General features: G+C 48.2%; 1 protein-coding gene across 1 annotated transcript in view; it reads right to left on the bottom strand.

The window, feature by feature from the left end:
* Nucleotides 1-12539, bottom strand: part of WWC1 (WW and C2 domain containing 1) — a 68166-nt gene extending 55627 nt beyond the window's left edge. Inside the window, exon 1 of the mRNA XM_032124869.1 lies at nucleotides 12246-12539. Coding sequence (XP_031980760.1) covers nucleotides 12246-12364 — 119 coding nt within the window. The 5' untranslated portion in view covers nucleotides 12365-12539. The remainder of the gene's footprint in view (nucleotides 1-12245) is intronic.
* Nucleotides 12540-13784: the final 1245 nt, after the last annotated feature.

Here is a 13784-nt window from a genome sequence, read left to right as displayed (position 1 = left end):
TGCTACACTTGTGCCAGCCAGAAAAATGCATATACAGTCCTTAGTGAGTTGAGTGCATTGCTCTGTCTTCTTGTTCAGCTCAATCAAAGCATCCCGCAGGTGGGCTGTTACAGAACAGGAGCAGGGAAACTAAATCAGACAACACAATTTTCAACGAGGGACTAACCTCAGTGGGGAAGAAAGAACACAAGAACTCTGCTGGCTTCTCCCATCCAGCATTGATGTACTTTATATTCTCCCAACACAAAACTGGGCACAAAGGATAAAGAGCTCATAAAGCTACCAAAAGGAGCAATTCCAAAATGAGCCATCAGGAACACCAAGAGAGGACAGCAAGAAACACTTTGTGATGGTCCAGATACAAGAATAAACCACAGCTTCCCCCAAAGGGTATACAGGGAATTTACCTAGATGGAACTGAACAGGCTTAGGTCCAGTTTTAAGAACTGAGAACAGCTCTGGTTCATTAGTGATTGCCCAAAGCAATACACAAACACCAGCCACCACAGAGGTCCAGCGCTATGTGGCCACCACTCTGCTGCACAAGCAGAGCAGCTGGTGGCTGTAGAGGGGACATGGGGCTGCCTCGGATCCCGAGGAAGGTGAGGGCAGGCACAGAGCACAGAATCGCACAAGTCCCAACCTTATCTTATCACAGTGGTGTTAGAGGCACAGGCTGAGCTCTGTTTGCTCACAGCAAGATGCCTGGCAGTTGCCATCCCATTTGCAGACTATCATTTAGTGCGATGACTGACAGGCAAGATAAACCAGTCGCATCACCACACCCTACCCAGGAACACAGCACCGTCCCTGAGCTCTCATCGGCTGCAACACAAGGTGCAGGAAACAGTTATTTACAGCAGTATTTTTCCCCATTCATGATGTTAGAAACTATATACTTTGGCTGTTACTAGTTTGATTCTTTACTTACCTGTGGGATATGAAAGTTTAGATAAAGGTATTTGACATTAAAATCAGTTGAGAAAAACATCCTAACAAGTTCCTAAGCCTATTTGCTTTTCTTACCACGACAGGCTTTACAATACTTCTTGCAATTCTCTGCTTCATGCTTTGTTCAAAACTTCCTGATTATACTAATAAAATAAAGCCCAAAGCACACCAAAAATCTTTTAATAGAGTCAAAATTAAAGTATCAGATCTATTACACCACCCAGCCTTTCCCCTCCACTGGAGAAGCATTAGAGCCTTTGGACATCTCATTTCAACAAGAAGGTTATTTAGTTCTTGAGCTTGGAGTAAAGTATTTAATCACCAAAGGATTTGCAAATTACACATGAATATGCATGTAGCACTTCTCGCCGTGACATAAATCCTATTGTATATTTATGAATGGATTGCTTTGCCTCCAGCTTCTACATGTATATAAACACAGGTTTTAATCTTCAGTTCTTTCCTCCCTCCCTTCTTTTTAAGAAGTTGCTTAAACAAATTTGCATTTTTGGAATCTATTACCTACAGCGTATTTCTTGCCTCTTTTTTTTTTTTAACCCCATAAACCTCCTTCTCCCATCAGGCAAAGTGCTTCCTTATAAAAGGCTTTAAAGACCCCGTAAACATGGCCATAAGGGAAATAAGCAATAGTGTTATACAGCTTGGGAGAGAAAAAGTTGAAGAAACAATCACTGGAAAAAGGAGTGCACCAGAGCTGGGAGCATAGAGGTATAAAATGACAGGCCAACAGCTTGCCTTTGACTGCAAAGACACTAGCTAGGGGGGAATAAACCCTCCATAAAGATGGAGAATACAACATAAATAATAAAACCGTTGTTGTGAAATCCCTAATTCATACTGACATAACTCCATTATTTCCTACACCTTTGAACAGGCATCTAGGCTGGTCACAAAGCAGCTGGACCAACACAGCATTTCAGCCTGTGTTCAACAAAAAGAGGTAAGAGACAGTACTGTCATTCAGAGAGTTGTTGCCACGCAGCTGCCCAACTACTCCAGACAAGTAATTCAAACAATAAAGCCTTTAATGGGCATTGTTAAAATCATTAAACTTCGGTTATTTCACTGCAAACCTGTTCTGCATTAAATCTGACTGCAAAGGAACACTTACCAACATGCCACACCATCAGAAGCAAGTGCCACAAGCAAATTTCCAAGCAGAAGGTTTATGGGTGTGAACAACCACTTGGGCTGTTCTCATTTTTGTTACTACCCACGGCAAAACCCCAACACGCAGGAGCCAACTGCACCAAATGCCACCTTCTTTCAAGGACCGGGTGCCACCTGGCTCTGTTCAGAAAACCAGAGCAGTCTCCATGCCCATCTTGCTGCCTGGGCCTCTAACAGCAGCCACGGACACACGATGGGACACTGTCTGACACAAGACCAAATCCTGCCAGCCCCAAACAGGCAGGTCTAGACCAGGCTGTGAACTGCAGCGTGCTCAGCTGCAGGCATGTATTCCTCCACCAGTCGAGGGATCTTCTCCCAACAGGAAGGAAGAACAATCACAGCACCTGACTCAAACCCCACTGGAAAGGAGCCCCAGCCCGGCCAAGCTACTGAAGATGCAACACGACTTGTCAGAGCTACCATCCAAACCTGCAGGAGCCTGCATCTGGGGAGCAGATAGAAAAGAAACCAGGAAGCACTCTGGGGTATTAGCTACAGACTACTGGACAAATAGAGAATAAAGATGAGAAAATTCAACACAGAACATTTGCTTTAGGGATAAGAGTGGCATTTACAAAAGATGTGTGAAAACAAGCCTGAGTGGAGGACTCTGTGTGACCAGTTGCAAATTTGTCTTTGCAAACTAAGATTTTTATCCATGCAACCCTTTTGCAAATGACCACACCAGGCTCCTGCCATGCACCTCTCCCCTTCCATCCACACAATCTCCTCCTGAAAAGACATCTTAAAAAGGAAGTGAGGAGTACTGCCCAAGGAATATAAGACAAGCAAACAAGATGTGTTTTAAGAAAGTTTTCACATTTAGGTTATGCTTTCATTAGCATCAGGCAGATGATGGCAGATACCTTCTAAACTGAAACATTAGTAAGCCAGTCGTATGAGAAACTCACCATGGCTGCCACACAGCAGTCTATGAGTAATTAACAGATGGCAGTGTATCTGCCTTTATTCAGAATTATAGACCAACTCAGCTGAGTTTTCACATCCAAATTTAAAAAGCAAAACATAGAAAAGTTAAGTCTAAGATATCTTACAAAACTTTAGTGCCACAGAAAACCATGGCACATGGCAGCAGCCATGACGTTTCACTTCCCTGCACACACAGCTTAAAATAAGACAGAATAATACTCACTGAGGACTGCAAAGAGATTTCTTTGCCAGACATATCGGCCTAGGTCTAGAATACTGAAAACCATTTTGAGAACTAGCTGTCAAACAGCCTAAAGCCTTCTATGCATGTGTCCGTACAAGAATTAAACAGTCCCATTGAGGCAATAACTTGTGTTAACTCTGATGCTTAGACCTTGTGGTGTGAAATCCTTACCAGTGACATAAGAAGAGACAAATAGCAAACCTGGCTTACTGCCTTGCTGGCTGACAAGCTATTTAGGTTAGCTGGATGTGGAGACGACTTCAAGGAATTTCAGAAAAATCTAAACAAGTGGGTCAACTGACAGCTGAAGGGGAGAGAGACCACATGTTGAGCAATGTTGAATAATATACTGAACAGGAGAGTTTAACCTCCTTACTCTTTGCAGGGTTAACATACCACTAATCAAATACACCTGAGCATCACCACATCCATGCACCAACAAAAAAGCCTGTTCAAAGTGATGATTTAATTTCAAGTTTAACTATGCCAAAACTCTGCAATACCAAATATTATTCATGCTAAGAATATTTATTTTTTTTTAAAGACACAATCAGTATGAAAAGCTCACCTGGAATTACATACAGTATAGGTCATCCTAATTTAAGTCTTACAATTTTTTCTAAAAATACCCAGCACCACCCAAGACAGGCCACCAGACTGAGATACCTCATAGGAAACAGGCTGGATAATTTGCAGAGCTGCATCACATGTGACAGCCAAATACTCTCCATTATCATCCCCACCCAAATCCCCTTTGAGATAATTTGGATAAGCAGCTCAAATATATACTCAGTGTTTCAAACAGTCCAACAATGGAGCAAGTGTCCAGGATGAAGATGTCAGGAGATGACTCCTTCTGTTCACTCAGGGGTCAGGTGCCGTGCTGTAACAGGTTTCTGCTGCCAAGCCATGGAGCCAGCCTGCTTGAGCCCCTCAAAGGATGTCCCATGGGATTCATGCACTGGATAGTCTGGAGGCTGCATGGCCAAGGGGATAGCCTGTGCAGCTATGCCACCAGCATGTCTTCTAGCAGCTGCAGAGGCTCAGCTGGCTCATCATATCCAAAGCTATGCCTAGCACAAGCAAAATTATCCACAGTACGGCTTCACAGGACAATTATGGGGTTACCTACATTTTCCTGTGCTGCTTGAAGGGTCCAGAAGGTTATTTTACCCACTGGTGTTCCTCTGCAGGCCATCCTCCCTGTGGATGTGGATCCTGTTGTGAAGGATGAAATAGCAGAGAGCCTTCTCCTTGGCAGGGGACTGCCCTTGTACTGAGTACAAGGCTATTAAGGCAGTTGAAAGTCACATATGAGAAATCTGCAAGATGTTGCAGGGTCATTTAAGCAACAGTTTCACTTACATTTCGGTTCAAAGTAGCTGTGTGACCACCTTACATCTCAACTCCGCACAGAGCAGATATGAATGACTGCCTTTTGCAAATCAATACTGTTTATTGCGTGCTTTAAATCAATAAAGCTCCCTCCATAGAGTACATTCTTCTAAAATAGTAATTAGGCATTTGAGGAGAACTGAACAGTTTCACTAAACAATACCATTAGTCCTGAAACATCAGTTTGACATCTCAGCCAGAAAGCACTTTTTGAGAACTAATTAATCCCTACAGCACCTCTATGAGATTGAGAAAGCAATTCATCTGTTTTTCAAATGTGTTGGGTACTTATGCTGCAGAACATCGTGGCTGGGGTGGAAGCCGTAAGTATCAGCACAAACTGAGAACAAACCAAGCCAGGAGAACCCATCCAAGAGCATGAAAAAACCAGAGAACACTGACAGCTGTAGGATTTGGCTTCTTTGCATCTCCCTATTACACACCAAACCTCCTGTGACTATCTGGAGAGTCTTCCAGATGCCACTTCACTGAATGAGTGGCAGTGAAAAGCAGTTATTTTTCTGCAGGGAGCAGTTTTGCCCTCTGTTTGTTCAGCCAATTATCTATGCACGTAGCTTTAAAGGGAGGAGGGAGCAGTAACCTTAGGCTCTGTGAACAAGAACTGAGCTTAAACTGCTCAAATAAAGCCAAGTCCTCATTACCACAAGCAAAGCACGTAACCTTACTAAACAGGTCTCATGGATGGCAACCAGCCACCATAAGAAGTACTTCTCTCCAAGGAAGTGGTCAATCTGCATAGCTCTCCTACAGGTGTAGGCAGTAGCACTAGTCTACATACCTCCACCTGACTCTGCCAAGCTGCTGCCACCCCTCTTTATTGATTAATTATTCCAGCTAACACTTGCCCTGCTGGTGCAGCACTCAAGGCTGCCAGGTTCAGGCAGCCCCAGCATAGAGAGATCAGCAAGGCTTTTCCAAGCCAGCTGTATGGTCTCTCCCTGAGAAAGACCTGAAGGTGTCCCATACAACACAACCGAGTGTCAAGCCCAGCCCAGGACATTTCCCTCGTGTCAGACGTGAGCTCAGCAGTGCCCGTGACGCATGCAGGAACACGCTGTGGGGCAGTGACGCTGCTCGGAACGCTGAGCACAGAGCAAGGACAGCCCTGGCAGCCTGCAGCCACCTCCAGGAGCACACAACAGCAATCATTTACTAATAGACTCCTCCAGCAACTGAGATTAGAGCCAGTCCCAAAAGGTGGAGTGGTGACTCAGTGACAGGACCCCCCCGAGCCACCTAGCAAACATCACTTCTTTACGTACAAGTTATTTCATTAAACTCCTTTGGGCAAATCTTCCCATGTCTTCCAGTAAATTTTCTGGCACAATCCAAAGGAATTTAAATCAAACTCAGACATGGAAAATTTTGCTGCAAACTCATCTTCCCATAACTGTGCTAGCTATGAAGCTGCCCTGTGAAGAGTATCTTTAGGAGATGCTCTGCCTCATTGCTTGTTTCACACAGGCTCCAGCAAGTGAAAATCCATTCTTCCTGTAAAACTTGATCAGCAGTCATGGGGCAGAGCTAAGCACCTGGGAACACCTCCTCAGCTGGGCTGGCAGAGAGCCCGACCAGGTCAAGTGCCTGGGGACAGTTTCACAAGTGCACCCTCAGCAGCATTCCTGGGTTGCCACCAGAGCCAGCCCCACTCCCACTGCTCCAAGCCTCCCAGCTCAGCCCCAGCTGTGCCACCACAAGCTTCTGCACAAGTATGCACAACCTGGATCAACTGTTTCTGTAAAATGAACCAAGACAGCAAAATGACATTTTTCAGCCAGACCAGCTTGCAGACCTCACTCCCTGCACTGATACAGAGTTTTACCCTGGCAGCAGCAGCTTAAGGTGTCCCAACAGCAACAGCACCAAGCACCTGCCCCAGGTGCCCAGCACTGCAGCCACCTCTCCCCTGTCATACCACATCTTCTGGAATTTACTGGCCAATTTCCTGCCATTCCACTGGATGGAGATCAAGATAACTACTCTGATATGAAAATATATGACCTACATATTGATTCCATTGCCAAATAAGTTTCCAGTCACTGGCAATGTCACTAACTTTACATGCTGTCAGTTTTTGAGGCTAAATTAAAGGAGTGAACTTGTGAGCAAGATGACCTTGCCAGAGCAGAAGATGAAGCTCAACCTACATATTTCTAAACAATGTGATTTATGAAGATTTCTTCAAAAGCCTTTCTGATCTTTTAAGATCAGAATTCCCCAAGATGCATTAAAAAGCTGCTGAGCCGAACAAAGCCTCACATTTCTCTTTTTTTTTCTCATGTTCCACAGGGAAGATAAAATAATGCTTTTTGTCATTCTAAAGCCATTACCAACATCCTCTGTCTCTATACACGTGTGCATACCACACGTTTAGCAGTGATGGCCTTGTTAAAAACCATCACGCCTGTTGTTTCCAGTTCCCTCCCCAGTGTGAGGTGAGCTTACACAACTGAGGACGCACACTGGCTCTGAAGCTAGTCCCTGTAGTCTCCAAAGCATCCAAGACAACCTAAACTGGCTTGTCTGGGCAGTTCAGGGGAAAAAAAGTCAACCAAAAAACCCCCCAAAATAATAAAGTCTGTTTTTTTATAACTGCAGCGATGTGATGGATTTCAGCTCCAACTCACTTTTCCCAGCTGCAGGTGCATCCTGACCTAACTCTTGGTACTAATAAATTAAAATAACTTCAAATATCACAATAATCTTACTTGCTGTCCTTGTCTCCCTCTATATTAGCACCTACATAAACCAATGACTATGGAAAAAAGTAAGAACAGCACAAATCCTACACATTAGGACACCTGCTCCCAGGGATGGCATTTGGATGACTTTGAAGACCGAGTTTTTGTCACTCACTTCTGTACTTGTGCAAAATGGTCATCAGCAGTTTCTATGGGCACACACTGAGCTGCCTGCTCCTTATAAAGCAGTCAGCTATTTTGGGGAATGCAAACATGAGAAAGCAGCAGATTCACATATATATGACAGGGTGCTTAGCTAGATATCAGCAAAGAAAGGCAACAACAGGCATCAAACTAGCAGCCTTCAGCTGCATGACCTATGCTGTTGGCACTGATGAAAGAGCATTTCTCTCCCCTGGTTTTTCTATCTTGGAGAATTTTTCTCTCTTCTCCTTATGCTTACTGATTTTCATCTACAGAAGAGCACAGTGCCTTTTGTTCCTGCTGCCTTTCATTGCCCTCCCTTCTTTCAGCCCTTTTATTTTGAAGGATTCTCACATTTAAGTTGGCTATAGCAGCTTTATTCCAGTCATTAAAGTTATTCTACATTTAAGCAAGTAATCCAAGGAGTAGACAGTTACACAGGAAATTTTAGCACAATGCTGACATTTCTAAATCTTTAATAAAGGCAGTTTGTAGACCAAGTGTGCAGAGCAGACTGGGGATGAAAAGTTTAAAGATCAGAATGATGCAGAGGAGACAATACTCTGCAGCATTTCACATAAAGCCTAGAAGGGCATGGCTAGATGATGGTGCTCTCTCTATGATATACCTGACTTTTCTCCACTAAAATCCTTGGGCTCAGCAAAGCTGAATCTTCCTGAGTAAATAGGTGGTCCTAACTATTTTAAATACACATGATGCCACATGCATTGGCCCTCAACCTTGGCAAATCTCTCCACCAAAGCTCTGCTTTGGAGGTGCAGACTGCAAAAACCTCCATGTGGAGTAGGAAGGGAATTTATGTACCAAATGCAGAATCTGGGCTTTCATTTAACGAAAATCTCCCAGCCCTTTATAGCAACAAGAGCCTTCAAAGAAATGAAGGGCTGTCAGCTAACGCACTGCTGCCTCCCAAAACTGAAAATATCTGATGCTGTTTAGTAACTTCACCAAATTTAAGCTACAATTGCTCCTATTTCAATAGCTTTCATTCTCAGCAGGAGTCCAGTGATAGAAGTGAAATGAGAAGTTCAGTCAGCTCCATTTAAAATAACCTAGAAAAAGCCACTTACACCATCAGGCCAGTAGGAGAGTACAACACAAATATTCAAGAGTGGGACATTATCAGGCATCACCAAATTTTCAGTGCATCCTGAAGTTTCTGTGTTGAATGACAAGGAGAAGTAAAAAATTTTATCCTCTTACAAGAGGATACTTACTTACAGTCTGAAGGAGAATAGAAGTTCACCTAAACCTAGCGCAAAGAGCCCAAGGGCAGCACAGCACTGGAACTGAGATTCCCATCTCTAATCCTCACTTCTGATGAAAGCTGAAATCTCACTCAGGGCACTCTGTTGTTCAAGTGATGCTCATGCTGATGCTTAAGAACAGGCAGTAGCTGGTGCTAAAGTCTTGAGATACCACTGGTATTTTCTCTTTGGCCACCAGCACAGCAGCTTCCAGAGCAGATGCACCCTCCGTGTTAAGAAAGCAACTGACACAGCTCTCTGGCATGATTTACCAATTGGTATGTACTGGTGCAGACCTGAAAGGCTGTGCTTAGCTTTAAAACTAAGAATGACAAATTTTCTCCCCCAGCTCAACAAGGTTTGATTTCCCATCACACTGTACTCAATTCCTGAATTATCTAATTTCAAACAGATCTACAAAAAAAAGTCAGCTATGTGAGCTTCCTCTTTCAAAAGGGAAAACACAGCAGGGTTTTGGTTTTTCCCCCACCTGTTCAGAAGAATTGCCTTAGAGCTTTTTAACCTGAAATTCCTGTAATATGAATTACCTTGATTCTTTTCTGTTACACCACACCACAGGGACAGCAACAGTTAAATCACAAAATTCTTCAGATTATTTAATCTTAGATGATTTCCCAAAATGCTCCAACATCCACAGGTTTCCCAAGACTGCCCTGAGTCTTAAAAGGCAGGAGGTAAAAGTGCTCTGACATGCAGTTGCTCCAACCAAGATTCCAGGCACCTGAGCATCGCTCAGGTCAGCTCTACAGGACACTGAGATGCCACCAGGTGCCAGCGACCTCTTCCCAGCAAAGCCTAACAGCCCCTCTCACCAACAGCCCATCAGCAGGACTGGAGTGGAAAAGCACCAGCCCAGCTTTTGATTTTACAGCCCAAGGCCAGCTGAGGTTCCAGCTTTCACCCCCTTCCTCCCCTTTCCTGCTGCAGATCCCACAGCCAGGTCTACTTCCCTGGCAGCCTGTTAAACCAGCCTCAGCAGGACTACAAACCTGCTGTCACAAACAATGGGATGGCCCAGGCCCTGAAGCTAGATGGTATGTATCCCCCCTGCTCATGTTAATTTCCACTAAATTAAGCTAGAATGAAAGATTTAGGGAAGGTTTAAAAACCTGTGTTCTTTCATTACCAGTTGCTACCTGCTGAATAAACTGATCAGATTTACAAAGGTCCCCACTGACACTGGGTTCAGAGTGAGCCCTAACACACCCATCTCCTCCACATTTCTCAAACTTGCATTTCTACAGCCATGTTACCCAATATCTATTGCTTTTTGCTGGGTTACAGACAGAATGTGTAAGCACAGCACCCAGAGCACTATAGCAAATTCACAAACAAACATCTCAGCTGCAGCAATATTAAATACGACTTGTAAAAGGCTATGCTTTCAAACATTTAAACTTAAAATACAGTGATAAAGTTCAGTGCTCAGTGTGTAAATCCAAGTTCACTCCCCTGCACGGAGCAGACATCTTATGACCTGAGCTGCTCAGAAATCTCCCATCCCCTGGTTTTCACTGCAAGTGGTAATTACTTGGAAGAGAAACTTCTTTCCTGTATAGCAAAGGAGAATTTCAACCTATAAAAGCTCATGGTCCACCAGATGATGGGCAAGTGTTGTGTCGCATAGTGGTTCTACTGTGGGCCAATAAAATCTTCAAAACCTTGCAGATCTTCAGGGGCAGTGTCCAATGCAGGCTGTTTCCTTGGCAGCACTACTGGAAGATGACTCGGATGCAAAGCTCGTCAGGGCCACGTGTATTCAAGTGTATTTTTATGTGTACAACAAGTGTCATGTGATAGAAGTTATCAGTATGTGTTTGATTATTCTCTATCAGTGGTGAGCAGGTAATGATTCTGCGACAGCTCAGCACACACGGCTAAATAAGGCACCCATTTAGTCATTTCTGTCACTCTTGAATCACTAACCAAGGACATACAGGAATTTTTATAAGCCTGCATTAGGCCTATTAGATTTCTCACATGTCTTCATTCTCTGAACAAAATAAGGATGCCAGGAAAGCATTCCTAATTTAAGCTTCCATCAGCTTTTACGAAGGTTAAAGAAACACCTTGGAACAAAACTGTTACTGTCCCTTCTCAACCACATTCCTAAAACTGAACCCCAAGACAAGTTCCCTGGCTGGCAGCAGGTTACATTTGTGTATAGTACACACAAGGATTATTCCTGGAATGCAGAACACTCCTTGAAATCTTGTAAAACTGGACAATCATTCACTTCCATGCTTAACGAAAAATCCATCTAAGCAAACGGAGCGAAGGCAAAGTCCTGACATCCCACCAAGAATGGAAGCCCCTTCAAGGAGCTGATCACTGAAGCAAGGGGAAGAAAGGAACACAAATTCAGAAATCGCACTTTCTGCCCCATAACAAGGCAAACACTCACTGTCAGATGGGGAAGCGTGTGAAATTTATCAATGACAAACTGCATAGTTCAGATGGTTGGCATTTCCAACTCACTAGGATGGATTTTCCAGTTCCTGTTTCTGGCAACTTCAGCTAAAAAAGCATTAAACAAGAAATTTAAAAACTTCTGATTTCAACTGTGATCCAGTAATTGAGCTTCCTGCATGTTAGAGCTCCCGTGCTCTGGCTCACCATGACTGCCTCAAGCATGGAACTACAACATGCTAGGACAGAGTGTTGCTTGGAAAACGACCTCGTCTTGAGCAGCACCCTGTTTTCTGTTTATCTTACTTTTTTAAAGTGAGCGATGCAGGAAAAGAACTACTCAGAGCAAGTAGGAGCAAGGGGATACCGCAGGGAAGAAGGCGGCAAAGAGGGGCGATCAGAGACACACCCTGAAGTCAGTGACCTCCGCGATGGCCAAGCTCGATAAGGCCACGCAGCTGCTCGCAGAGATGGGCCCCGATGCAGGGCAGGGCCCGCCGACACCTCTGCGACCCCACCTTGTCCCTCCGCACCGCTCCGAGCCACCGCCGCTCCTCCGGCGTGCCCCGGGCGGGCTCCCAGCCCCGCCAGGGCCGCATGGCCGCGCCGACCGCAGCGGCGGAGCAGCGTGCGCTGCGAGTCCGCAGCACGGCTGGGGCCGGCCAAGGAGAGAGACCACAACTGCAATAACACAACTCGCTGAGCCCCCTCCATCTCTCCCCTCCCCTCCCGTGCAGCCGGCAGGCGCCACTGCCCGGCCAGGCCCGCAGGTAACGCCACCGCCGTCCCGCCCTGCCCTCCCGTGCCGCGGAGCCCGAGCGGAGCTGGGGGATGGCAGCAGGTACCGGCCGGGCTCACGGGGAGCCGCGCCGGGCTCTCCGCGCACACCGGGACCGCGGGGTCCCCGCCCGCCCCGCCGCCGCCCACCTGTCGCGGGGGTCGACCCAGCTGGTGGTGCGGCTGCCGTGGTCGATGTAATACACCTTCCCGTCGTAGTCCCGCGCCTCCTCCCAGCCCTCGGGCAGCGGCAGCTCCTTCCGCGGCATGGTCCGCACCGCCGGCCGCGCCGCCCCATGCACCGCCGCGCTGCGCTCCGGGGGCCGCGCCGGGGCTCCCCTCCCGCGGGCGGCGCGCAGCGGTGCGGGGGCCGCGCCGGCCCAGCCGCGCAGGGAGGCGCCGCCGCCGGGCAGCCTCACATGCCGGCCCCGCGGCGGGGGCGGGCCGGGGCGGTGCGGGAGGGCGGCGGCGGCGGCGAGCCCGCGGTCAGCGCTGGGCGCGGAGCCCCGGCCGCTCCGCCCGCTCACGCCTCCATTTCCTGCTCCGCCGGCGGCCGCACCGCGAGTCCCGCGGCAGCACCGCCTACGGCCCGGCCACGCCTCCGGACACACCCATAGCCGCGCCCCGGACACACCCACCGCCTGTCCCCGCCCGGAGTCACGCCCCCCGGGCACACCCACGGCCGCTCTCCCCGGGCCCCGGGTGCGTCCCGAGGGCGCCCCAGAGCGCCCCGTGGCGGCGGGGCCGGGCGCGGTCCCGCGGGTCCCGGGAAGGTGCCGGTGTTGGGGTTCGGGGGCCCCGCGGGGCCGGAGCACCGGCCCAGGGCCGGGCACAGCCGCCATAAGCGCTGCCCTGCTCGGCCTCTCCGAGGGGAAGCACCGAGGGCACAGCGCGGGTGGCAGGGAGCGGATCGGGGGTACTCGGTGCCCTGGGGGACACGGCCGTGCGGTGCCCGTGCTGGCATCAGACGGACGAGCGCAGCAACTCGGGCGCCCCTGGGCCATGAGGTGCCCCTGCTCCCGGTGCAATGCCCTCGGATGGCCCGGCTCAGCCGTGGTGGGCTCCCCGCAGGGGCTGGCGGGGAGCCACGAGCCATCGGAGCAGCCCATGGGGGTGACAGGGATGACTTTTTGTGGGTTCCAGAGGGAAAGCTCGTGGCAGCTGGAGCGTGGATGCACTTCGGACCATGGGGAAGCCATTAGGTTGTGAAAGTAGCTAGGGTGGCGCAGACAGCCCCAGGTACAGCCATACGCCGCAGGGCGGGTGATGGTGCCCACCCCGCGGGCACGGACCCTTCCTGAGCAGCCGCTGTCGCTTCCTGAGCGTGGCTCTGGCACAGCTGCCGTGCAGTATGGATGCAGCTATGAGGACGTGCCCTGCACAGTCTTCTGTCCCCACATTTCAGTCATTTAGGCTTGAACAGACAGCCCATGACAAAATACCACAGTAAGAGCTCATGCAGTGGCACGCGATGAGGCCGTGAGCTGAGGCGGGTGACGTGCCCAGCGTGGCATGAGGGCAGTTTTGTGTGAGGTGGCATTTTCCCTGGTGAGCAGCAGCCAACGCCGCTTTCCTACTGCCGAGGGTGGGGGGAAAGCGAGAAGTTTTGTAGAGCTGCAGCTATTGAAACAGCAGAATGGAGCAGGGATCCCTGCCAAGCACAGGGGTGGAAAAGGAAACTGGAGGATG

Source organism: Corvus moneduloides, chromosome 15 (genome assembly GCF_009650955.1).
Source record: "Corvus moneduloides isolate bCorMon1 chromosome 15, bCorMon1.pri, whole genome shotgun sequence".
Classification (NCBI taxonomy): domain Eukaryota; kingdom Metazoa; phylum Chordata; class Aves; order Passeriformes; family Corvidae; genus Corvus; species Corvus moneduloides.
The sequence above is the reverse complement of the archived record's forward strand: the minus strand, read 5'-3'. Positions and strand labels throughout refer to the sequence as shown.